General features: G+C 39.5%; 1 protein-coding gene across 2 annotated transcripts in view; it reads left to right on the top strand.

Moving 5' to 3' along the window:
- LOC134540049 (uncharacterized) overlaps positions 1-26580 on the top strand; it is a 212193-nt gene that overhangs the window by 143170 nt on the left and 42443 nt on the right. For both annotated transcript variants that reach the window (XM_063382494.1, XM_063382493.1), the window contains 7 exons: positions 918-1089; positions 5406-5587; positions 7752-7906; positions 8325-8456; positions 10187-10289; positions 12429-12539; positions 24723-24897. In XM_063382494.1, coding sequence (XP_063238564.1) covers positions 918-1089; positions 5406-5587; positions 7752-7906; positions 8325-8456; positions 10187-10289; positions 12429-12539; positions 24723-24897 — 1030 coding nt within the window. The remainder of the gene's footprint in view (positions 1-917; positions 1090-5405; positions 5588-7751; positions 7907-8324; positions 8457-10186; positions 10290-12428; positions 12540-24722; positions 24898-26580) is intronic.

Genomic DNA, 26580 nt, shown 5'->3' with positions numbered 1-26580 from the left:
TAACCAACTCAGCATGTGGGATAGAGTCTTAAGTTATCTGGAACTTCAGCATCTCAGAATGTCTCTGGGACTATTCACATGTGATTCCAAACTCCCCACCTCAGCTAGAGCACGCTTAGTGCCGCAACTGTTCCTCTGTCTGTAAACAACTGCTGCAGTGCACCGAAACAGACACGTCCGCCATTCTGCCAGAGGCGCAGGTCAACGTAGTCTACTAGCTGAGGTTGATACTAAACTGTTTATTTAGCTGTGTTGTGTTGTTTTCTTGTGATGGCTAAAATAAACAACTTTAAAAAAAATAATCGACTTCCAATAAACATAAATAAGTTCACTAAAAAGAAAAAAAGTTTTGTGCACCAAATTAATACTTAATTTTTATTTCTGTATTGTAATTAGGATCTTATTGTTTATTATGTAATTATCAGGGCTAGATTTATAGGTCTGGAGGCCTCGGGGCAGCAGAGATGCGGAGGCCCCCTGGCCCTAAATTATTTTACAAATAAAACGAACAATTTTTTTCAGTCAAGTTTTCCAATAAATAATTTATTGTGAAATCAAGTAGATTCTCTTAGTATTTAAAAAACATACATAAATATAATCGGAGACAAGAATTATATGAAATTATTGTGGGGGCCCTCCGTTTGTGGGGGCCCTGGGGCTTTCGCCCCGGTTGCCCTCCCCTAAATTGGGCCTTGGTAATTATTAATAGTTTTCCACCTGTGTATTTTGCCAATGTTCCATTTTCTCATCTCATCAACTTGCAGTCTTGTAGTGACCTAGATGTCGACAAGACTTTTCAATCCTTATTCTTTCTTACATGGAATCATTCATGCTGACGAGATGCATGATTGATCTGTTGTGTCATGTGGAAGACGGCTGTCGACGTGACGCAGCAGCCCCATGCCTGATCTTTGCAGAAGAAAACGCTGAGGGAGCTGTCGTTCCTGCGAGCCAAATTCGAACCCGACCACCCAGTCTACACCCTGACGGGCGCCCTCAAGAACGGGACCAGCACGCTCGACGCCAACGCTCTCTTCTACATAGACTTGCGGGAGAAGCTGGTCGAAGGGACAGTCAACTACACTCCAGGTGGGACCTCGCCCAATGTTCCGGGTTGTTTGTAGAGGAAGTTATGTAGCTTGTTCACTGAAAGGGCATTAGTGTGGCATGTTTGAGACCACGGTCATATCAGACCAGTGATTTTGCTGCATTATCGAACACCAACATAGTTCCTACGTGATAACCAAAGAATATAAATATGCAGTAATGGTATTTAAAACCAGTTATAAGCTTCTCAGTTTTTTAATAAAAAAAAAAAACCCAGACGTGCATTACTGTTTAAAAAGGTCTCTTCAAAAATTAATATAGAAATTGAACCCATTGTAAAACAGAAAACACTGTACTGTGATGAAAACCAGCTGTAACAATAAACTCTTGAGTGAACTAAAAATTAAGGCAGTGCACTTACGCCAGCCGCTGGTCTGGTCAAGAGTTGAAATTCACCCAAAAAAAATCTGAAGGCAAGCGGCTCAATTTGTTGTCGAATTACAGAATAAAGCTGAACCGCTTGTCTTAAATTTTTTTTTGGGTGAAATTCACTACAGTAAGTCCTCTATTTACGTCGTACCGATTTACGTCGTTTCGGATTAACGTCGCTAATGTTTGAGTACTCATGTTTCAATTTAAGTTGTCAGCGATTCACAATAACGTAGTTTACAATGACCGTAAATCTTTATTTTAACCAAAACACCGTATATAATTCGTTTATAATTCTTTGTTTCCTGTTCCTTCGGTAGTTAATTTATGCTATGTAGCGTAAGCTACACGTTCACCGCCTTATCTTATCATACATCATGAGGGACGCTTCCTGCTCTCCGCTGCTCTCCGCGCGGTGAATCAATACTACCAGCTCGCCCGCTCAGCCACCCACGTATCTCGCACGTAGAAGTGTTATCTACTTCCCGCAACGACACAGCATTTTCTCCTACCCCTTTTCGTCCAACTCCTTGGCACTTCAGTCGCTATGATATCATTGAGTTGGCCGGAGTTTTAAACGTGCCGTTGTTACGTAAAATGATATAATTTATATTGTTTGCGACGTAAATTTAAAGTAGTGTTTCTCATGAAAAATATTTTACATTGATTTTTATTAGAATTATTCCCGTACGTAAATTGTAAGAATTGCGCCGCGCTATTGTATAACATCTTTTAGGTGTTTATTACTTCATGTGATTATTTTAAATCAAGGGCTCTCAATGTTTGTCATACTTATAGTACTTTTATTGTATGTATGCATTTCTTTTGACTTTGTTCTTACCAGCCTCCAAAAGAAAACAGTTGTTTTCTCCCGCGAATGACTCAAAGTAAAATCTGTGTAGCGCTAAACCACTTTGTATCCTTACACTTTGAATGCATTATGCGTTTATATTACGTACAGTATGTACTATATATCTGTTTTTATATTTCAATCAATAAAGGTAATAAAGCAGCTGGTTAAATAACCATTCTATAAAGCTGAGAAGTACTAGTTGGACTTGTTTCCCACGCTGTCGGTTGTCATTTGCTGATAAAATTGCCCGTTGTCACGTCTGTATGCCAGCGCTTCCGGCCGACCTTGGGCCGTGGCCGGCCGGTGGCATGAAACATGGCTCATTTTGCGTCGTTTCTATTTACGTCGCGGTTTTCAGGAACGTAACCCCGACGTAAACCGAGGACTTACTGTATATGTAGTTTGGTCAATGTTCACCTTTCAAGTACAGCTTTTATGTCTTAAAATAAATACTAGGGACAAGATTATTTGGTGAATTGCAAGCAAACTGAAATAATACCGACAATAATGTCAATACACCATAAATGCTGAAATTCAAGTTGATACACAGCAAAGCACCGAAATACAATTTAAAATATGAACATAATCAGCATTTTCAATGGAATCTAAACACTAATGACAAATAGGTAATCTTTTAAATATCAAATTCAATGAAAGTAACTTATTTAGCATGAAGTTTGTACAACAAATTATGTAAAAATGATTGGATAAAGTTTGCATTTTTTAATCTTGCAACAGTTATTGGGCACTCATTTTTACAATTCTACATTAGTACATTTTTCAAAGACGGAATTACTTAATTGAAACTGTTTTGGAGAAATTAGTAGGCCTATCATGGAACATTTAAGTGTGATATTTGTCTAGTAATATGCTATTTTGTTTTTGTTAATAGACTTCATAAAAATTAAAAACGATAACACCAAAATCTCCTATTTTTAAAATGAAATTGGCCTGAAAATCTTGTCTCTAATAATTACTTATTAATTTTTGTATGTTTTCATGTATGTAATAAATGTATTCTTCTCGTGTTTCTATAAATTATAACTTCAATATTTACATTTATCTTTTTGTTATTTAAGAAGACATAGGCCAAAAGAGGAATGATTTTAGTTATTGTCAGTTTCCTAATATAATTTTCTTGTTTACCTTAGACCAGCGCTTGCAGTGTATGAAGTCAATGACTACAGTAGAATCCCGTTATAGCGAGCACGGTAATAGCGAGAGCACGGCTATAACGAGGTCTTTTTGAGGAATTTACAGCGTGATCTTTTGAAGCGTGCTTTGGTTATTTGTCTGCTTTATCTCCACCCCTCTCGCTCGCCACTAGACATCTTGCCGTTCACACCTGTCACATTCTTTAGTCTTGCAGTCGCCACCTAAGTGCGTGGCTTTAAAAATAGAATCCCGTCCTTTCTTTCTTTTATCAAACTTCCGTTAGTTATCTGTGCCTGCGACTTCACAGTCACAGCATCACTGGCTGGCTTCAAGGCCAAGGTAGGCTCGAGTCGAATAAACCAAGCCTTTGAATATACATATACTTGTACGCATTTCTTATTATTTAGAAAATAGACAAAATCTATTTTTTCCAGCCATTAAACATAATGTGCACTTGTTTTTTAAAAAAATATAAATGCTCTTAATTAATTTGTTGGGGCATTTTAATTAACGAATAATAACATTGTTTATAACTATGTTAGGCCAAGAAAGTCAGAGCCGTCTTTATACTTGTTGCTAATTGATTGTGTTAATAATACACAAATATTTATAAACTTGTTTGGAATTATTTCAGTCGTGACACGTTTACAAACACGTCACGTTATTTATTTTACTATCTGACAAATATTAGGCACTACCGTATTTATTTCCGAATCGCTAGGACAGTTTTCTTGTAAATTTTGTTACGGTCAGTTTTGGGGTATCTGTCCGGGAAGGGGGTGGTGATGGTTTGAGTTTAATCCCAAATTTATTTTCTAAAAACGTTTACAGGTTTCTTTAGAAGAAAAAAGTATAGTTATCCAGCGACTATTTCGTTTGAGGCGTACGTGCGTTGCCGCACTCCTGCTTTTTTTGTAAGGAATTAAATTGTCGCGCTACACTAGCGCCACCTGTTACCAACATCCCGAACCAACATGGCCGCCAGCAGACAGCCCGCGTGGACAATAGATAGCAGGACATGCTGCGTCGGCCGCGGGCCAAGCCAAGTAATCGATTACGGGCTGAGATACTATACTTACGTGGCGTGGTAGGGTAATCTAGTAATTTTGACACAATCGGCATCCGTACTTGTGGGGTATCGTTTTAAAGAGAATTCGCACATCCGCTCACAGAAATTAATATTTCGTTATTATAACCTGTTATTTTACAATTATACAGGTTTGAACACAATTTTTATGCTATTTTCGGTTAATTTTCATTTTTTTGGGGCCAAAATTTGTCTAATTCGGTTATAGCGAGGACACGGTTATAGCGAGGATCAAACCCGGAACCGTGACACCTCGCTATAACGGGACTCTAGTGTATTTTAAATAAGCAGCACGGTCACCAGACTGTTACTCTGTCTTACTGTTTTCTTTAGGGAAGCATACGGATAGTCAATTTTATCACCTGCCTTTACCATGACAATGTCATATTGGCTTGTTTGTGTTAGACATTAATATTGGGCTAATGGAATTTATTAGCTTATACTGATTGTATAGATTTTCTTCAAGATACAAAAGGGGCAGAACAATAAAAGAGTGGTACTGTATTACAAAGTTACTTTATTTAAAACGTTTCTTACTTTATAAGCATGCTTTTCCATGTCCCTATAATTTTCTTTTACATTTATTTACATTTCAGCATAATGTACTTCCATTATTATACAACAAAACTGTGGGTATTTTAATGCCTGTTACGAGATTACCCTGTGTCATTTTAAATTTTAGAGTTTTATATTTGTTCAAAGGGATTTACGTATTAATCTCGTTATTTAGAATTTTTTTTATAATGTTATCTGATCACTACAGTGATAAATATTGCATGTAAATGTTGTACTTTGAATATCACAAGCCACCAAATTTTCGCTTTCATGTTCTAGAGGCGACCGAAAACTTCCAAATGTATGGGAAGATACCAGACTCGAGGAATGCAGCCTTCAATGCGTGGAGGAACTACGAAGATGCCAGCATCTCGGATGCTTCTTTCTACCTGCGGCTGAACCACTCCCACCTGGTCACCTCCAAGATGGTGTGGCGTCCTGAGATCACCAGCGAGCTGAAGGTATTGGTCGAACCGCAACTGGGCAGGGGCGAAGCCAGAGGGGGGGAGGGTGGTTTAGGGGTTCAAACCCCCCCCCCCCCCCCCCTAGCACCAAATCTCAAATTAATTTCTTATTCATCACTCAAACAAATTTCATATTAAAATTAATAAAATTTTTACCATTACAATATTTAAATTTAAGTACGGAAAACTGCTAAAATAGCACTATTTTACACCTTAAAATCCAAATTTTCCCGGGGGAGGACCCCCCCACCACCCCCCGCTTTAATACCGGGGGGGGGGGGGGGGGGGGGGGCATGCTTCTTAACACCACCCATACACAAATCCTGGCTACGCCACTGCAACTGGGTACATTTGTTCTACCTCCGCAAGCAAAACTCAGACTTGAGGGCAGTAGCTCAGAAGATATGGGGGAAGAGGAACATTGCGCCATGCAATCTTCCAAGTCCTTGACGAGCAACTGCACCCTATGGATCAATTCGACAGACCTTTAGGTCACCCCCAGTGGTGAAAGCAAGGGGGTAGGGGGTTATATGAAGAATATATCATCCCTCCCCCACCCCCCACCCACAAATTAAAAAATAAAATTGGTTTTGTTTTGGTGAAGGTGGTATGTTATTTTTGGTAGTCCAAGGTTAGCTGTCACAATGCCTACCAGCACTTCCGCCATCGCCACCTGCCTGTCGCCGATTCTAACGTTCGTTTACGGGTGTCCTGCCTTGTCAGGTAAAGGTTTTCGACTGTCCGTTTCCGGACGTGTCATGCCCGACAGTTGAAAGGTAGCTGCTGCCGACTGTCCGTTTCAGGACGCGTACTTGTCTGTCTACAGATGCTTCTCTCTGGCATATTTTGGCCGGCGGGACAGGAAGTCTCCAAAGATAGGTGCAGGCAGTTCCGCCTCCCGCCGGTTACGCGTCAAACATTTGGCTCTATGGTTGTAGCTGTCAGTGTGTGTCAGGGGGGCCAGGTTTCGGTGACTTTGTTTTGGGTACAATAAACGAACTTGCACCGGAAATTGTCTGGATGAGTCATTTGCGATTGGAACCTTGTGCACGCTCTGGCAGAGAACCTTTGCCACATTAGTGTTCGATCACGCCACCCACGCCTTTCCTACGTCACGCTTCTCTCTACTTGACGGTGCCTCCAGCAACTCGGCTGCCTTGTGGCGAGGTCGCCATCGAGACCTTGAAGAGCATCTCAACCTCTCGTTGCCCCCTTCACGAAGAAGGGAGCTCCAGAGTTGAGAAGCCAGTATTGGGGAAGGTAACACGTCTCAAATGTCTAAGAAGGCAGCTGAGCTGGCAACAGCGGCAGAAGCCACATACCGGAATGTACACATCCTATGAACGCAGATGGGCCCGACAGTGGGGGCTGCTGGTCCCCAGCTATGTTGTGGAAACAAGTTCTGCACACGTACATAGACATGTATACTACCTGAATAAAGTTGTGAAACTGGAAAAAGTAATTTCCTGCCCGATGTTCCGGGAAAGATACGTTCCCCAGTTTTTCTAGGAAACCCGGGATCCCGGTAAACCTTAATTTGAATTTAACGGGTAAAAAAAACTGTGTCTTAGTTTGAAGTATTCAAAAAAAAATATTCTTGGTTTTAAAATTTGATCAAACTAACCATTGTTTTTTTTTTTCTGACTAGCAGTGTTGGTTACTTAGCATTGGTGAAAATAATTACAGTGCCAACTGAATATTCTGCAGGAAAATATTTAACTGTCAGTTTTTCATGTTATGTAATGTATGTTTGTTGAAATGGGTTTTGATAATATGTATATAATTCATTTTAGAGTATATCTATACCTTACCAGATATATACTTATGAGACAGGAATAAAATTTTAATACAGGACAGTATTTCGTACTGAAACTGTTAGCAGACAACATGAAAGTCAAAAACAATAGCCGGACGTCCGATGGCGCCGGTACCAGATGAACCACTGAGTCTTTCCTGGTGGCCACCGGGATCACTCGAGTTAATGGCGGCGAAAATGGCGCCATATTTGAATTTTGGAGCGTCCAAACACTTGGATTAGTTAATATGAATCTAGGGTAGGCACTATTTACAAATCCAACAGACAGAGAGATTAGAGAAGACTCATGGAAGTTTGCTGAAGGAGGAGAGTGGAACCCGGTACAAGTGTGTGCTGTCCACGCAGTCCCTGGTGGAGGAGTGGTTGTCGGCGATCGTGACCAGCGTCGTCGAGTCCGTCAACTACTGGAAGGTGTACGTGCGGTCGGAGACCAAGGAAGCCATCAACGACATCTGGCTCGACGCCAAGTCGGAGATGCAGCCCTTCCTCGACGACATCAGGTTAACGAGTGCATGTTAAATCAATCAAGTGACTTTGGTTAAATACTTTAAGAATGTTGATAAACAAATTAAGATTTTAAATAAAATAAAATATTTTCTTATCCAGGAAATCTTTTTTAAAGGGGTTGAATTAAGGTTATTTGTAGGTCAAGTCCAAAATTATTCAAACTTCTTAGCTGGTATCGTTTTGAGAGAGTTTTACAGTACTATATTCTGATTGGAAATTATTTTGTATTGTTTTACATATATCTGTATGTGTGAGTGTGTGAGTGTGTGTGTGTGTGTGAGTAAGGGAGTGGGGGGTGGGGGGGTGTGCTCGAAATCGATGAACACATCACAAATTATTTTCCTCCATGTTTTTATCTTTTATTATTTATTATTTTCACCCAATATTTACTGCCTTTTTTTTCTTCCTTAGTGAGCTACATGTCCTGGTAGATGATTTGGAAGACTTCAAGAAATTTCTCAACGAGTCGTACTACGCAAATGACTTTTACATTCAAGATGTGGTTAAAGTGTTAAATTTTCTCGTGGATGAGTTTTCGCTAAGGTAAAGTATAATTTAAGTAAATTTTTTTTACTATATGAAGAGAGAATTTGTCCTATGCATAAACCAAACTATATTTAGTGCACTCAACTTCATATAACTATATTAAAAAAAAGTTTCTTTTTTTTTTTTAGCAAAAAAGTTAAATAATAAAATTAAAAGATTTTTTTCTCCCTTTATGTCCACTACTAGTATTAATGTTGAAAAGCTAACAAAATGTCTGAGCATTTAAATACATATTTAGTAAATTATTAAGACTACATTATCCATAAATGTCAGTCATGCTATGTAAATGTTACTTTAATGTAATATAAAATTACACAAATAGTACTCTAGGTGCAAATTACATTACTCCTACTGGTCACTTTGATTCATACAATCAGAAAAATTGGCAGTTAAAACCCTCTTTTGCAAGTTTGAAGCATGCTTTTTTTTTAGATGCTACTCAGAGTGATTTTCACCTTATGGCATATTATGCCATAGGCGAAAGGAATTGTTTTTGTTGATTAGCAGTCAGTTGTTGAAATGCCAAGGGTGACTTTCCATAAATTTGTAAGATTTTTATTTATTGCTTTGAATAAAGGCAAAGTATGTAGTATAAACATGAATCCAGTAACACGTAAACCTGCAATATATATATTTTTTAAATTATTTACTTGCCAAATATTATTAAATGTAAAACCTTAGAACTACCGTTTTCATAATTGTCACACTTGCATAACTGTCTCACTGTTATATTATGTCATCAAAATTTGTAAAATAAATAATTCTCTCATAAAAATTGCATAATGGTTTTGGTTCTGCTGTTAGTTTCTGAGTGCTATGTGTATGTAGTAAACTTGAACTTGCCAAAGATCACAGGACAAAGCATCGTGCAACAGCAATTAGTTTTCAAGTTGCTGTCAGGCAGTTAGGTAGTTAAAATGGAAAAAAATACAGTAATTAAAAATTTATTTATGATTTTCCAACATATTATGATTTCCCGTCCAATATGGTCAAATGTTTCGGTCCCACCGTTTTCTCTATAAATTGTACATTATTTTTTCCAGTGTAAGATGTTGTCCATAAACTTCATTTCCCTCGTAAACTTATGTTTTTTAAAGTTGAAATCAATTATTCGTTAGGATTTTACTGCTAAACATCAGAAATACGACCGTTGCCACTGAGTAACGTGTATACAAACATAGCCAGTGCTAGTTGGCGTCATTCATATTTGGTTATGTTGATGCCCATGTAGAGCGCGTGCACGTAGTCTGATATCGATATTGATGGCTCGCCGATTGCCTGCAACGTGTGCACTATGTCTCGTGCCGAGTAAACAACACTTGATAGCTCGCACTCTTTCGTGATTAGTGTGTACTACAACGATAGTCTTTGAACACTACGTTAGTTCCAGCTCATGTTTGGGTCACGGTTTTCGTTTTTATGTTTTAATTGAATAAAATATGGTTTTGGTGCATGAGTAATTAATTTATTTTGCGTACTTTTGAACTTAACGTACTTTCGATGCAACATGTTTTGTTTTTATGACAAACCTAACCTCAACAGAAATGCCTTTTCTTGCGTAAAAATCGCAGCTCCTACTTTTCAAACTTGATTTTACCATGAGATGTGCAGTGGCCATGGGATAACCTTACTGGCGGTGGCTGTGTTCTGGGCTGTTAACGTCATGCTGGTACGTTGGCCGGTCGTGCGGTCGTGCCCGTAAATGACCCGGTGGTGTCCTTGTCCAGGGGCCACGTGGACTCCGTGCCGAGGATCGTGAACGAGATCTGGGCGGTGATGGGCGAGTCTGGCGAGGCAGCGCATCGCTCCGTCACCTGGATCATCGAGACCGTGAGTTCAGCGGGAAGGCTTCCAGGTCCCCTGTCAATGACGTACACGTCAGTTTCTCTGTGTGTGTGTGTGTGTGGCCTGTGCGAATGCAAGTTTAAATTGCTCAAATAAAATTGAAATACATTAATAATAAAAAAAATATTTTACAATATGGCTACGGAATTTCGATAAGAATAACAATTTTTTTTATTGAAAATATGTATAGGTTTCAAATCATTTTTGAATAAATACGTGTACATGGTATTTTGTTTTTATGGTTATAAATTCTTAGTCACAACCATAAAAAGAGTATGCTTTTTTTAATCTTTAGGTTTTTTTTTTTATGCAGAGGCTGCACATTTTTCATTGTTTGTTTGCCTTGATTTCAACTTAACAAAAATTTCTGCATTTCAGATTATCCCTTTATCTGAAATTAAGCTGTCGTGGATTTTATGATGCACTGTTTGGAATAAACTTTGGGTATTTAGATTTACCTCGATCGGGCCTATTAATATAATGATACTGAAATGTACACATTAGTATTGTACAACATGTTTGTTATGCAAAGGATTGACTACACTTAGAATACAAACAAATATTCATTAGTTTGAAGTGTATTAAAAAATAATTAAATAGATCTTTTTGATTAAATGTAGTTTTTTGGACATATGCCATTCCAAAAAATTACATTAAATCAAAATTCCCTATTACATGACTCATTTAAAGAATGTAAATTATTCTCTGTGATAATTGAAATTTTTGAATTTTTTCACTTCTAGCAATTGCCATCAGCATGTCTAATAAAAGTAATTATATATTTTGTGAAACATTTAAAGCATAAATTGGTTGTGTTCAATATTTTTCTGTTGACTATGTCTTTCATCCCATTTCTGTAAATTAATAATTATTAAATAGATTCTTACATTTAATGTGTAGGTACCATACTGAAATTAATATCATATCTTACAAATATTATAAAAACATAACATCTTCTTTCATGTGCTATTGTACTGTATTTGATATGTATTTATTTGAAGGTCTTTTATTTGATCCTTTTTGGAGCTCTTTTAAATCAAATGTCATGATTTTCAGTTCATCTTATATTTGAACTTATACTTGAGTTAATTTTTTATACAGGTTCATCTGACTTTCAGGCATAAATATGACAGTATTCTAGAATCATAATTTATTTTCAAAATTTGAACTTTTGATTCCATTTCTTAATGGAGAAATTTGTAGTTTTCAAATATCAGTTTAATTGATTGTTAATGTAACCTGTTTATTACCAACTTAGATCAGCTTTGGAAGTGTGTTTTTATTATAATCAATGTACGATGGTATATAAGAAATTAAGTTCATGGTAAGGAACACATTTATTTGTGAGTGATTTTTTTTTACAGTAAATCTTTTATTAATCGTTATCGTCCGGACCAAGGATGTGATGGATGTCAACTAGACGGTTAGCAGAAATCTCATAATGCATACGTACAGGAATGTTGTTATACTGTGGGCTTGAGATGAAAATGAAAATGAAATTCTTTGAAAGTAAATAGTTCATACGTATTGTATTTAATTTTACAAAAATCTCTCACGACTTAGTCTGTTACTGTATGTCAACACAGTAGTGACTGGTTTTTGATGGGTTTGCTGTGCACTGATGATTATGATTAGTCACATCCACTTTCATACAGTACAGCCACTTTTCAGCTTTATACAGTAGAGATGTCTCTTTGTTGATACACCAATTTTTTGATGATAGGTAACAGAATTTTATGATTAAATGGGTGACGGTTACTCAAAGTTTTACTGTATATTCTTTCTACTGTACAAGAATTTATAGAAAATATTTTTTTTTCTTATGTAATTTTAAAAGAATCCAACCAGGAGTTACCGCCCTTCTAATTTATTATTTTTGAATCATTCATTTTTACTGTAAGTAAGCTTTACATCTTATTTAAAATATTAGGTTTTGTGTATTCTAACAAGTACTGTATGTAGTATTTAGGTATAATTTAAGGTTGGAATCAACATTTAACTATCAGCCATTTAAACATTAAATTTCATCATTAGTGTCCACAGTTTTATTGTAACTGTTCATTCTGTGTAATGTATTTGGATTGTTACAGATATTAAATTTTATCACATATTATTTAATTTCAGATCAAAGACACTTACAAGAAAGTGGTGGACTTTGTGAAAAGTTTTCTGAAAGGTGACTCAACAGAATATGTCTCGGCAATCCTTGATGACGTCGTAGAAAAGTATGACAAGGTAAGACATTTCTTGAGCTATTCTTCGTTTATGAACTTTGATCATAACATCCAAAATACATAAATGAGTCAGCAAGCTCTTGAACTATTTATTTGCTAAAAATGGTGTCGCATTTCCTTGAATGGGTTTTGTCGTAAATAAATAGTTGGGCTTAGTGGGAATTAGAGATTTGTGTGTATACCATATTTACCCGCAGAAGAGTTGCCCCTACGTATGGGTCTTCACTAGATTTCCTAATTACATGTGGACTTCTCCCCCCCCCCCCCCCCTTCCTCAATATTTATGATTTACGACCCATCCAATTCCCGCACTTCCTAACAAGACAAGACTGCTATTTTTTATACCCTTGTTTCCCTTTTATCCATTGTATTTTATTTTTTCTACCCATCCCTTTGCTGGGAGAGAGAAGAGGTGGCAAGCCACTCTGTGTCAGTTCCGTCTATAAAAACTAGTTTACCATGAGGCTGGAGGAATATAAACGGCGCTCTTATAAACACCAGCGATGGCTGCAGTTCTGTCAAATCGTGGGAAATCTCATTCAAAAAAAGTAATGATTGGACGCAGTTGCGCCATGAACACCTGTCCAGACAGACACGTTAATTGTGTGGGTGCCAGTGATATTTACAAAGAAGAGAGGGAGAGAAAATGTAAACACCTGCCACATAGCCTCATGTGCACGCAACAATGGCACACGCGCACTCTTGCTCCCTCTCTGGCTGGTTTATTTCTAGATTTTCCTCTCCTCTCCTCGCCCTCGCGGTGCAGCAGACACTTCTTTGGCCGGCGTCACGACAGGTTGGGCGATCGTAACGTCATATATAAAATAACTGCGCCACAGAACTTCGCACGACTGCCGAGACATTTTGATTAAACAATTTATACTAACTCGTGAAGTTATATTTATTAAAAACTAACATAGGTTAGTTATTTGCACACATATTCAACTACACAGGACAATATTATTTTTTTAAACCCAAAATTTCATATGGGTAGCAGTATTTTATTTTTTTACACTAAAAATTGGCATAAAATATGTGACCAATTTGCTGGTAAATACGGTACTACAGTAGAATCCCGCTGATGCGACCCCTCACGGTTTCCGAAAAAACGGACTTATAAACGGAATGGTCGCAATAGAGAATTCGGGGTGTCACCGCATCGTCCGATACATTGTGTGAATGCTGCTCAGGCATTGTCTAGCCGAGCTCGGCTCGTCCACTATCGCACGAAAAGACGTCTCACCTGTCATGTTATCTTACCCGCCCGCATGAAAAGCCACTGTGGTAGCTTACCTTCTGCGTGAGAAACTGTCAGCATCCTCCTCCCCTCCCACACCGTGTGCGGCGAAAGCCAGGTTGTACAGTCCATTCTCGGTAAAATAAATATTTTTATGGGCTTATACGACTGTCCTTCGCCGTTAGTAAATACTTTATAAGTTTTTATGATACAATTTGTTTATTAGTCACACAGCAGTTTCTGCTGAAAAATCACTAATACCTCAAATTTTATTGAATAGAAAAATTTAGCAGGGCCGTAAATATATTTATTTTACTGCATAGTTACTTTTCCGTCTGCATTCCAACATTTTTTTTTTACTTTTTTTACGCTGTGAAGGGCCGTGGAAAAGATAATTGCTTGAGCTGTCAAAATAAACATCACTGACGGCAAGGTCGGGAGCGCATCCTGTCGGTCTGTCGCTGTGATTATCTACTTCAAAAACATGTCACAGCATTTCAGGATAGCATTGTTCTTATATCTTTCGTTTATAGCCGAATGTTTTCTACCTGATTCACACAAGTTCCTTCGCCAAGTTTTGAACGAAAATAACCACCAGCCGGCTAGCATAGCCGAACTCGCGTGACGCGAGTTCACTTAGCGCGAGTATTTATCGGAAACCCATTTTTCGGGGTATGCAAGTCCACGCAATTTTTTTTGTTTAGCTGCACATGTGCGAAGTCAGCGATGTTATAGAAAAATAGCAGAGAACCAAACACCTGGCGACGTCGTTAACACAGTGAACACAGCTTTGTGTGGCCAGTGACACCTGAGATGCAGCTGGCAAGATCACATCACACTAACCAGTCGCAAGACAAAGGCACGGGACCGGGACGGCAATAGACGCGCGCGTAGATGTTATCAGGTGATGCGCGCATAGATGTTATCAGGTGATGCGCGCAGATTACCGGTATTGGCTAGCGTGGACAGTCTAGAGGGGTGGTATATATTTTTAGCCGTCGTTTGTATGCCTGCTTGCTTGCAGTACAGTGCTCGCCAAGATAAACGTGAACACATAGCGCCCAACAAAGTGTAACAGACTTGTTTTTCAGCCAATTTTACTCAAATTTTCGACTTTCTCTGCTCAAATTTTTCACTGTTTTTCAAAAAACGGTCGTATAAACGGAATGAACGCATCAGAGGGGGATCGCATTGGCGGGATTCTACTGTACTACATAAATGATTTGAGTTTCTGCTGCGGAAATGTGACTCATGAGGAGACAAAAATTACAATATTGTTAAATTGTTTAATCTCATTATAATTCACCTGGAAAAAGTCAACAGTTTTGATAATTAATAATGAATGTTATTTATACTAACTATTCTGTTTGGATTTTGAGAGGGTCCTGATTTTTCTTAAAACATTGGGCGGGAAATTATTATTTCCTATATCCCAATTTTATTCTTGGTTATTGGTGTCCGTGTGCCAATATTGTTGTTAATGAACAGTTTTCAAAGAAAACATTGCACTATAAATTAAATGAATTCATTCATGTGATCGAAAATGTACCTCGCCCAGCAATTCAAATTTAAAACTACGTATTTACAATGGCACACGCACTCAATCTAGCATTTTTAACATACAACTAAAAACCAAAGAAAGCTCTGTCACTACTGTTAGGAAACAGTAGTGCAACGAAAGTGAATGCAATTAAAAATTTGGACTATTTGAAATATTGAAAATGTGGAATAATTGAAATATTTAATTTTTAATAAATAATTATTAATTTTTTAATTTTTTCAAATTGCTTACTGGTATAAGGAAAAAATAACAAAATTGTCTACTAATATGTACTAAATCAAATGCCTGTATCAATGTCTGTGTGGTATCAGCTAGACAGCTTTCATATACATTACTTTGAAAAATACCATGCATAGACACTAAATACAGTAGAACCCTGTTATAATGTTCCTGCATATAATGTTTTCCTGCTTATTTTTTTTTTTTTTTTTTGATTTTCCTAGCCTAAGTTAATTCTAAGTGTGTAGGGGAGGGTCCAGGTTAGGGGAGGACCTAAGTGTGTCTCAGGCCGAAGCCTATACACTCTACCATGCGGGTTTTTAACCATGCAGGACAAGGGCGCGTGCATCGTGTGCTTATTGGGGTTTACTGGCCAGCCATGGCTGCAATTGGCACCATGACTGACGCCCCATTGGTCGCCTAGCTTAAAAGCTAGCTAATGTGACCCAGGTAAAACCTGCATAGACACAGGGAAAACCCTGGGCCGGTTCATGCGGGGATCAAATAACATGCATTACGCAAGCAGGTAACTACTGGACAAGAGGAAGAATGGTCCAGGTAAGAAGAGTTGGAGGGGCTGAAAAATTAACCTTGGTGGAGTTGGGTGCTTGGGCCTTGCGGCCCGCATTTAAGTTGGGAGCTCCTGGGTTATTATTAGCCAGGGGCGCATGCGCCCCCAGGGGCGGGCAACTTCACGTCAGCCCAGCCACAGCTGCCCAGGCAGCCACATCCTGCTTATAATGTCATATTTTTAAAGTCCCAATTTTCCCCCCATAAGGACAATGTATTTATTTCCTGCATATAACGTTCATAAATAGTGTAATTTCCTGCTTATAATGTTTGCTTTGTAACATTCAATAAATGGGGAAAAAATGTTTTAGAACCAAATTATTCCAACACTTACGATAAAAAGTTTCCTTTATGTATGTTTATGTTTACAATCACTGCCATACAATACATGAAGTTTGTTAAAATACAATTTTATGCAATATACTGAAGGTACACAATGTTCATAGTTACGTGTCAGTTGGCACCCTTAGTCAACTCTTCTCTTCCTTGCCATTCCAGTGGGTATTCAGATGCACGTACATAGTCCTACGATATTTAAGTTGCCAACCATTGAGCGAGGGCATAACTGTTTTCTATTGCTTACAAATAATTTTTTTTTTTTCATTGATACGTAGGAAAAACAAAATTAAACATTTTCAGGTGGCGAAGGAGTAGACGTTCTCACTCTTAATGTTGTCATCATGAATTGTGAGACAATTTTACAAATAATGTGAAAGTGTATCTTTAAAGACAAACAAAACTTAACTAGGGAACAAGATGAAGTTGAAAAATTGTTGGTTTGTTTCAGAAAATACATGTATCAAGTATACTATCTTTGGTTTTAACATTAAAGTTGTTTACGTAGCTTGGTGAGTCCATTACTACAAAGCTCGAACATTGTTTAGTGCTAAATTGAGATTTCCTGCTTATAACGTTTTCCTGCTTATAATGTTTTTTTCTTGTGCTCCCTTGAAAAACATTATAACTGGGTTCTACTGTATATACATATTTTTAGTGCATACATTTTAATTTTTCAAATAAAAACATAAACTTAATATTTATGCACTGAACTCTATTTTAATAGACAAAATGAGGTAATTGAATTGAATTTTGCTGCATTTTGTGTAGCGATTTCAATTTCGCTGTTTTTCAGTTTAATTACTATTCACCTCTAGCCATACTAAAAGAAAAAAACAATTGAAACACAAATATATATATACAGTGTTGTTAAAAGTACTCGGAAAAAATAATTGGGCTCAATTACAATTACTGTGGTGATAATGTAACTAATTACAAGTAAAAATTACTTTACATAGAAGTAATCAGTAAAATGAGAATTACAATTACAATTTCTTTCCGCTACCATTTTAAAACTGACTTACGATTCAATTTTTTTTTACACTTTGTTACATTAATAATAAACATACATACAAATATGTTTTGTTAAAAAAATGATTTAATGTATTGATAAATTTATTATCTTTAATTAAATGAATAATATTTCAGGACAAACTTGCTTGAATAACATCAAAAGACTTCATACAAGTAGTGGAATTGACCTTACAAAAAATTTGCATTTTAAAGTTCTCATCACATAGATTCCCTCTCTTGATGGCAAAAACATATTTACCAATACTAAAAAGACGCTCAACTTGACGGCAGCGATGTGTTAAATTTTTCAAATTGAGATTTTAGGATAGGGTAATGTTGGAGACACTGCAAGTCACTATGGATCTTCATTTTTGATCATAGATGTTGTGCATATGATCTGTTCGCATCACGCGAAAATAATTGACTGTACAAACAACGATTGCAACGGATTGCGTTACGAGACGAAAAACAATGGTGAGCGGGCCCGATAGCCACACTTACCATCACGAAAGCACACGATGAACTGACTTCCTGACGGAAGTCCGACGCGCTGCCAACCTTGGCAGCGTTGCCAAATCTGGAACCATGGTGGCCAACTGTGAAGGGGTGGCGCTGCTACTTGTGCAGCGCGGGAATTCAAATGTTCGAATGTTCAGTCTCAAATTTGTTGCACACGTAACGTCAGCAAAAATACTTAAATACTTATGTACACTATACACACTCCAAACATTCCGCCCACCTTGAAATGACCCATTTCAACACTACTCAAGAGGCAATGGGCACAACTTCACTACAGGGCGTTTTAGACTCCCAGAGGTGGTACGCACTGTAGCGACCCTAGGCACACCATCAGATCCAGGATGAAGATGCAGGACGCGTCCCAACTTCCATTGCAGGGGAGGTACTCTATCTTCCTTTATCAACACCAATTGGTTTGGTGTGATAGCTATCGTTTGATCTTGCCACTTCGAACGCTGCTGCAGTGTGTGCAGATATTCGCGGTGCCACCGGTGCCAAAAGTCCTGATGCAACCGCGATACTAGTTGCCAACGCTGCAGTCTGTTAAGTTGTACCTGTTCCAATTCGGGTTCAGGATGCGACACCAGCGGCTCCATGGTCAAGAAGTGTCCTGGGGTGAGAGCACGCAGATCATTGGGATCGGAACTTAATGGACAGAGTGGCCTAGAATTCAGTATGGCCTCCACTTGGACCACGACCGTGTAGAGCTCCTCAAAGCTGAGAATCTGTTCACCAATGACCCGATTTAAATGTGACTTGAACGCCTTAACTGCAGCCTCCCACAAGCCTCCGAAATGAGGAGCGGCTGGAGGGTTGAAGTGCCACCTCACTCCAAAAGGAGCTAAACAATCCACTATGGTCTGCTGATGCGATGAGGATGACAACATGCGTTGCAGTTCTGTCAGCTGGTTGTGGGCTCCAACAAAGTTCGTCCCGCAATCGCTATAGAGGTCAGAGGATCTCCCTCTGCGGGCGATGAAACGTTTGTATGCAGCAAGGAACACCTCAGTCGACAGGTCAGACGCCAACTCCACATGAACCGCCTTAGTGGTACAACATACAAATATACACAGATAGGCCTTCAACAGAGTGACTTTGCGCACACGAGCCAGTTTTATGAAAAAGGGGCCAGCGTAATCCACGCCGGCCTTCGAAAATGGTTTCACTTGCTGAACTCTCATGGCCGGGAGACTTCCCATGAGGGGTGTAAAAGTGGGTGGCTGTGCCTTGAAACACTTCAAGCAGCGGTGAACACAGCTGGTGATTGCCTGCTTATCTGAGAGAATCCAAAATTTCTCTCTAAGAATACTTTGAAGTTCTTGTATCCCGGGATGTTGATTGACATTGTGATAGTGTTGTATAATCCTGCTCGTCAAGGGGTTTGATTTAGGAAGCAAGGCCGGGTGTTTGTGTTGAAACGGTAGCTTCAACTGGTCAAGCCTGCCACCCACCCTAAGAAACCCATCAGAGTCGAGGAAAGGATGAAGCTTCCGTATCTGTGGTGAGGTTCGCTTATTCTTTCTCAAAGAGGCCACGGGGTCCCTGATTCACGAGCACTTTGTGAGTGACGACAATTAGCAACAAAACGCAGAATATAGGCTGTCACTCTCAGTAACTTCATTAGACTGCTGAAACGTTCGACCAGTGAATCAATGTCTTCAGTATACAGAATAGTTGCCAATGCCAACGACTTCTTCTCCTGTTGGACCAAATCGGAAATGTCACTACACGAAGCACTTGCAGGCCATTCATCTGCAGGTAACGTCAACCATGCAGGGCCTGTCCACCAAAGGTGGTGGTCAAGTATCTGGGCAGGTAACAATCCACGTGAGCCACAGTCAGCAGGGTTGTGTTCTGAACGCACGTGCCTCCACCAACTTGAAGGGGTCAGGTCCTGAATCTCACTAACCCTATTTGCCACAAATGTTTTTAACTCATGAGATGAAGAGTGGATCCACGCTAGGGCTACTTGTGAATCAGTCCAGGCAACAATGGAGGTGAATTCAAGTTCCATTCCATGCACATTTATCATGTGACGAAGCAACCGAGACAAGAGAAGAGCTCCACACAACTCCAACCGAGGTAGAGACTGGGCCTTGACAGGGGCTACTTTAGATTTGCCAGCGAGCAGGTGTACCGTGATTGTCCCATCAACATCAACCACACGAAGGTAGACACTTGCTGCATAACCCAATTCTGAACTGTCTGAAAATCCATGAAGTTGATAGGAACAGCCCTGTTTTCCCCTGACAAGGCGAGAGATGTTGAGTGCAGACAGAAGAGGGAGCTGGCTGTTGAACTTGTTCCAGCTGTCTAATATGTTTGGTGGTGGTTTTGCATCCCAGTCGAGATTTTGAACCCAAAGGACTTGAATGAGACATTTTGCAAACATGCTGATAGGTGTCAACCAACCGAGAGGATCGAAAATCCTTGCCACATTCGATAAAATTGTCCTTTTTGTCGCAGGGCAGGCGCTGGCTCGGACCTTGTATGAATATGTGTCGGAGGTGGGGTTCCACTGTAGTCCCAGTACCTTGATTACAGTGCAGCTGTCCTGATCCAAGGCTAACGGTTGGAGGGTTTCAATATCCTCAGCAGGAAGCCAATTCAGGAGTGTCGGATGTTTGCTCATGAATTTTCGGAGTTGAAATCCCCCTTTCGCTAAAAGCTTGATGAGCTCTTGCTGCATGGCCACTGCAGAGTCCACAGACGGCGCACCCGTAACAACATCGTCCACATACACATCCGACAACAACACTCGAGAGGCAGTGGGAAATTGTTCTCTCTCATCTTCAGCCAGCTGCTTAAGAGTGCGGAGTGCCAAGAATGGGGCTGAAGACACTCCATAGGTCACAGTTTTCAGCCTGTAGTCCTGGACTGGAGCTGCGTCACTAGAGCGCCACACAATACGTTGATAATCCTGATGATGACGATGGACATGGATCTGGCGATACATTTGTTTTACGTCTGCCGTGAAAACTACAACATGTAAACGAAAGCTCAATAGTAGATTAAAAATATCTTGCTGCAATTTTGGCCCTGTTAACAAAGTATCATTAAGCGACACACCTGTGGAACTCTTGGCTGATGCATCAAAAACAACGCGCACCTTTGTAGTGGAGCTGTCTGGTTTCACGACAGCGTGGTGAGGTATATAGAAGGCATGGGCACAGTCCATTTCTGTCTCAGCTACTCTTTCCATGTGGCCCATCGCGAGATAATCCTCCATAAACTCGGAATACTTCTGCTTGAGGGCAGGGTCCCCTTTGAGACGTCTTTCCAGGCGAAGCAAACGATTAATGGCTTGAGGTCTAGAGGACCCTAACTCTGGCTCAGGTTGACAAAACGGTAACGCAACGCTGTACCGGCCGGTCTCATGCCTTGTGTAAGACTTCACAAACAGCTCTTCACAGTGTACATCCTCGGGAGACTGATGCTTCACAAGGGGAAATTCTTCAATCTCCCAAAACCTTCTCATGACATCAGGTAATGGGGGATGAGAGGTCACCAGCGAAACACAAAGGGATGTCATGTTGGTTGAAGTCTGTTCAATTTCCACCTTCCCCATCAGGATCCAACCTAGTACAGAGTCTAGAGCCACTGGAGACCCATCAATCTTTCCACCTTTCATTAAATACGGAACCAGGTCATCACCAATAAGTAGGTCGACTGGACCAGGAGTGTCAAAGGCAGGATCAGCAAGGTGCAAGTGTGCCACAGATTTACGAACCCTATCAGACAACTTTGTACCTGGCACGCTACTGGTTATACGAGGAAGCACAAAAACATCCAGCGCAAACTGAGACGCTAAGATGCCAACTGGTGTGATAACAACTGAAACATAGGATTTGGCCACATTGACAGGGGTGTTGGATAAGCCCTGTATGGGCAAATGCGCCCCCCTTTTTGTTAACCGCAGGTTCTGAACACACTTCTCTGAAATGAAGCTAGCTTGGCTAGCAGTGTCAAGCAGTGCCCGAACAACAAATGGTGTACCAGTGCGGTCGAGGATGTTTACCTGAGCAGTTGACAACAGGACAGTCTTAGAACAGCTCGGGGCTGCGGCGGTAACGGCAACTGTCGCAGAATTAGCTTCTGTTGACAAAGCATTGAAGCCTTCTGGAGATGCACAGCTGCCTTCGGGTGGTTGCTGCTTAAAATGTAACAAAGTATGGTGGCGAGCTCCACAATGACGACATGCTGACGATGGACAACCTTTGGCTCGATGTGCAGGCGAAAGACAATTCAAGCACAGATCCTGTCTTTTCACAATGGTATACCTATCTTTAGGGTCACTTTGATTAAACTTACTGCATTTTACAAGAGCATGTGGGCCACCACACAGACCGCAGGTCTGTGAGGAGCTGACTAAACTATTCAGCGCTTGACCACGAGATTGCTTCCAGCCAGCGAATGGTGGAGAAGATTTTCTCATGGGCGGCTGCAGTCCTGACGACTTGCCACGTGACTGAGCAACAGCCTCCTGAGCGCGACAGTGCTTTTCCAAAAACTTTACGAAATCACTCACTGTAGGTAACTCATTAGTAAGCGACATTTCCCACTGTGTCTGAAGAAAAGAATCTAAGCGCTTGCATAGGATAGGAAGCAGGATCAAGTCCCACTGAGTCACTGGCACATCCAGTGCCGTCAGGGCAGAAATGCTCTCAGTGATGTTTGTCAACAATTGGCGTAGTGCTTTAGGTGAGTCAGAGGTAACAGCTGGTGCGTGCAAGAGTGCATCTACGTGTATAGCCACGACAAGTCGCTTATTTTCATACCGCCCTGTGAGTAGCTTCCAGGCCACATCAAAGTTAGCATTGGACATAGTCAAGGAACTGATCATCCCTAACGGCTCTCCACTGAGGGCAGATCTCAGATAGGCTAACTTTTCTACAGGGGAAAGCTCACTATTATTGGTGATAAGTGTACTGAACAAGTTCAAAAAGTTGGGCCATTGCTGTGGACTACCATCAAAACTTGGAAGTGATATCTTCGGCAGGGCCACACGTGGTTTGCTCACCTGAGACTGTGGTTGGCTGGAGGGCTGTACCTTTGAGTCCTCTATGCCGGCTACAACGGCCCTGATTTGGAAGTATTTATCATCGAAAGCTTCCATGCGAGAAGCGTGCTCAGCTACGTCCACATCTGTTTCGCCGATGGCTGCTTCCACCGCGACGCAGTCAGTTTCGAACTGCTCCTTTATGTTTTCCAAGTCGCGCACTGTTGCAAGAAATAAGTTTCTTTGCGAGGGGTCCTCACGCGCGCTTTGAGAAAGGTCAAATGCCCGCTTCAGGCGACTCTCTGCGATGCGCACGCGTATCAGCGCTGACCGTTTATCCGCCATAGTAAATAGTCACGTAGTACAGTGACTCAACACATAACTTAAAACACCACCACGTGAGAAGTATGCCGGTAAATGTTACCTCGGTGACGCACGAGTAACTACAGCGGAGACAAACTCAACGTTCAACGAAGCACAAAAGGTTAGAGAAAATTACATACCCAAGAAATTTGCCCTACACACAAAAACGTTCACCACGCGGCACACGACACGCCGAAACAACGAAAGCGACGCCGGCACAAATAGATCCGGCCCGGAGGACCAAAATGTTCGCATCACGCGAAAATAATTGACTGTACAAACAACGATTGCAACGGATTGCGTTACGAGACGAAAAACAATGGTGAGCGGGCCCGATAGCCACACTTACCATCACGAAAGCACACGATGAACTGACTTCCTGACGGAAGTCCGACGCGCTGCCAACCTTGGCAGCGTTGCCAAATCTGGAACCATGGTGGCCAACTGTGAAGGGGTGGCGCTGCTACTTGTGCAGCGCGGGAATTCAAATGTTCGAATGTTCAGTCTCAAATTTGTTGCACACGTAACGTCAGCAAAAATACTTAAATACCTATGTACACTATACACACTCCAAACACGATCATAGCACTACAAGCGTAAAATTATAAACTTTACTAATACAAAAGTGTATGATCTTCTTGTTCTTTATTGTATTCATTATACGTTCCGAGAATAAAAGTAACGGCAAGTAAATATAAAGTATCGATTACTTTAATGTATCGATTACAATTAATGTTATGTTTTCCGATTACAAGTACGAATTACATTTTTAAAATGTAATTCGTTACAAGTATAAATTACTTGAAAAGTAATCGTTACAAGTAATCCGATTACTTGTAATTCGTTACTTAACAACACTGTATATATATCTCTCTGTGTTTGTGTGTGTGTGTGTGTTTGTGTGTGTGTGTTTGTGTGTGTGTGTGTGTTTGTGTGTGTGTGTTTGAGAAAGTCATTTTTCTTTCTTAATCTAACCAAGTTTACTGAAAATTCGGTATCACTTATTTATTAGGTAGGTAAACATATTTATTTCTATTTATAGGCTATGTATTTAAACTTTGTCTAAGTCATCATTTTTTTGAGATTTGTCTTTAAAAATCTATTTAAAATATTTCATTAAAAATAAAAATATTTAAAAAAAACTTTTACAAATACACATAGCAGGGTTTTTTTTTTCCTTCAAAAATTTAAAGTTCTGTGTATATATTTTTAATACTTCTGATGTGTTTGTCGATACCTAGGCCAATATCAGCAATATCTGGTATCTGTATCAATGTCGGAACAGCCTTACTTTAGAGCGAGAGATCCTTGAAAGGTAGCTTGAGATGAGGTTTGATGGTAGTGTTGTTGTTGTTGTTGTGTCTAGTTCGTGAAGGACATCCACCTGTCGTTCGTGAAGCAGCTGGAGGACTTTTGGAGCACCATGTCGAAGGCTCTCCAGGAACACTGGAACACGTTCCTGGAGACTGTCGAACCGACGTTCATCCACGCCATCCACTACCTCGAGGCGCTCGCCTGGAATGCCAGCAAAGAGATCACGGGTGGGCAAACATGCCGTAGTTTTCAAAACGTTTGATCTTACTGAAACGTCCCTGCCGAACTGGGTTTGATCCCCGCGGCGGGACGAAATCAGGATTTTCGCAAGTTCAAAGCATGGTGGACGTTGCAGTGTTGGGGGATGTTCCTGTTTGCAGTTTTATCACACTTGTTCATCCCGTTAATGTTCCATACCCATTTTCTTGCCCCTGATCATTTTGAATGACGTTGAGCATTCGATCATTCATCACCCAAGTATTTCCCACACTAAAGTTTATCTGGTTGTGTGAAGTTCTTCATCCTTCAGAGTATGGAGTGGTTATCTTAAGTTCTGCAGTTTTCTGTATAGTATGCTGATGATTCTATTCCCGTAGTTGTAAGGGGCCTCTGGAACCAGTATCGCTGATGTGTCATGTGTATGTGATGTGGATCGAGAGTATTTTCCTCTCTCCAGCTTGACTAATTTTTTTTGCACTTACTTGTGCAAGTTGTTTCGAGCCATCTATAATTTTGGAGGTCCCTTTGCTTTAAGCCAGTATGCATAGCCATGTTTGGTCAAACCTTGATTAGGTAGTGTTCTTTTGCAGCATGTGGTTTGTGGTATTTTCTAGTTATTTTTGAAAATTATTACCTTAGTTAAGTTTCAAGCTGATTTTCTAATTTTCAGAATTTCCTGTTTTATGCAACATTTCAAGAATCCTTATTTAAAATCTTTGTCTCCCTCTTTGAAATGTTTATTTTATTTTATTTACCTCCTGTTAATTTTATTTGTGGGCTTTCTTGAGTTTGTCTTTTACAGATTATTTGATATTGATGTTTTAAATTTCTAAAAAGTGTTCCTTATCAAATTTTTCTTAACATGCCCTAAATCTTATAAAGATTTTGGAGGTTTCTGTTAGTTTGTGATCAGTAAAGTGTATACCATGAGTTATTCTTTGTATGAATCATCTGTGACTGTGAACATTAAAATAACTGTGGCTAATACTTGCTAATATTGTCACTGCTAGAAACATTGCAATACATAGACTTTACTGACAAAGACTAGAAATAAGGCCTGTGTGAAAATCAGATTTTTAGTTTGAATCAAATACAAATACCAAACTATTCGTGAATAAGAATATTGAATTTAAACAATAAGAAAAATATTTAAAAACCCCACAAAAATTTTTTTACATTATGTAACAACTTCTGGAAAATTAGACACAACACTAAAGTGAAAAGTTGGTTAGGGTAAGTCAGCTACAATAATTATATGGAAAATGTATGTTAAAATATTTAAAATATGAATTAAAACATAGTGATTTTAATTATGCAAGTAACCTATCTTAACTTCACCATGTAACCTTTCAGTTTGAATTCACCTTATTTTCCAGAACCAGGTTGATTTTGATCCAGAAAATTTTTGCAAACCAAAAAATACCATGAAATGCAGTGGGATTCATTTCACAAAAAAAAAATTAATCTTTTCTTAAAATGCTGTATTCCTAAATTCTTGATTAAATCTCATATTTAAATTTTAAACCCAAGTTATTCACGAGTTTTCGTTGTTAACACAACCAGGTAAATTGTATTATAAACACAATTCTGCTAATTTCATCTGGAATCTTAAACTATTATTTAATTTTTTAAAAATATTAGAGGTCGGCAGGTACCCGTCTTTCCGGGTATTTTTCGGGTAGTTAAATTAC

The sequence above is a fragment of the Bacillus rossius genome, chromosome 16 (assembly GCF_032445375.1).
Source record: "Bacillus rossius redtenbacheri isolate Brsri chromosome 16, Brsri_v3, whole genome shotgun sequence".
NCBI lineage: Eukaryota > Metazoa > Arthropoda > Insecta > Phasmatodea > Bacillidae > Bacillus > Bacillus rossius.
The sequence above is the reverse complement of the archived record's forward strand: the minus strand, read 5'-3'. Positions and strand labels throughout refer to the sequence as shown.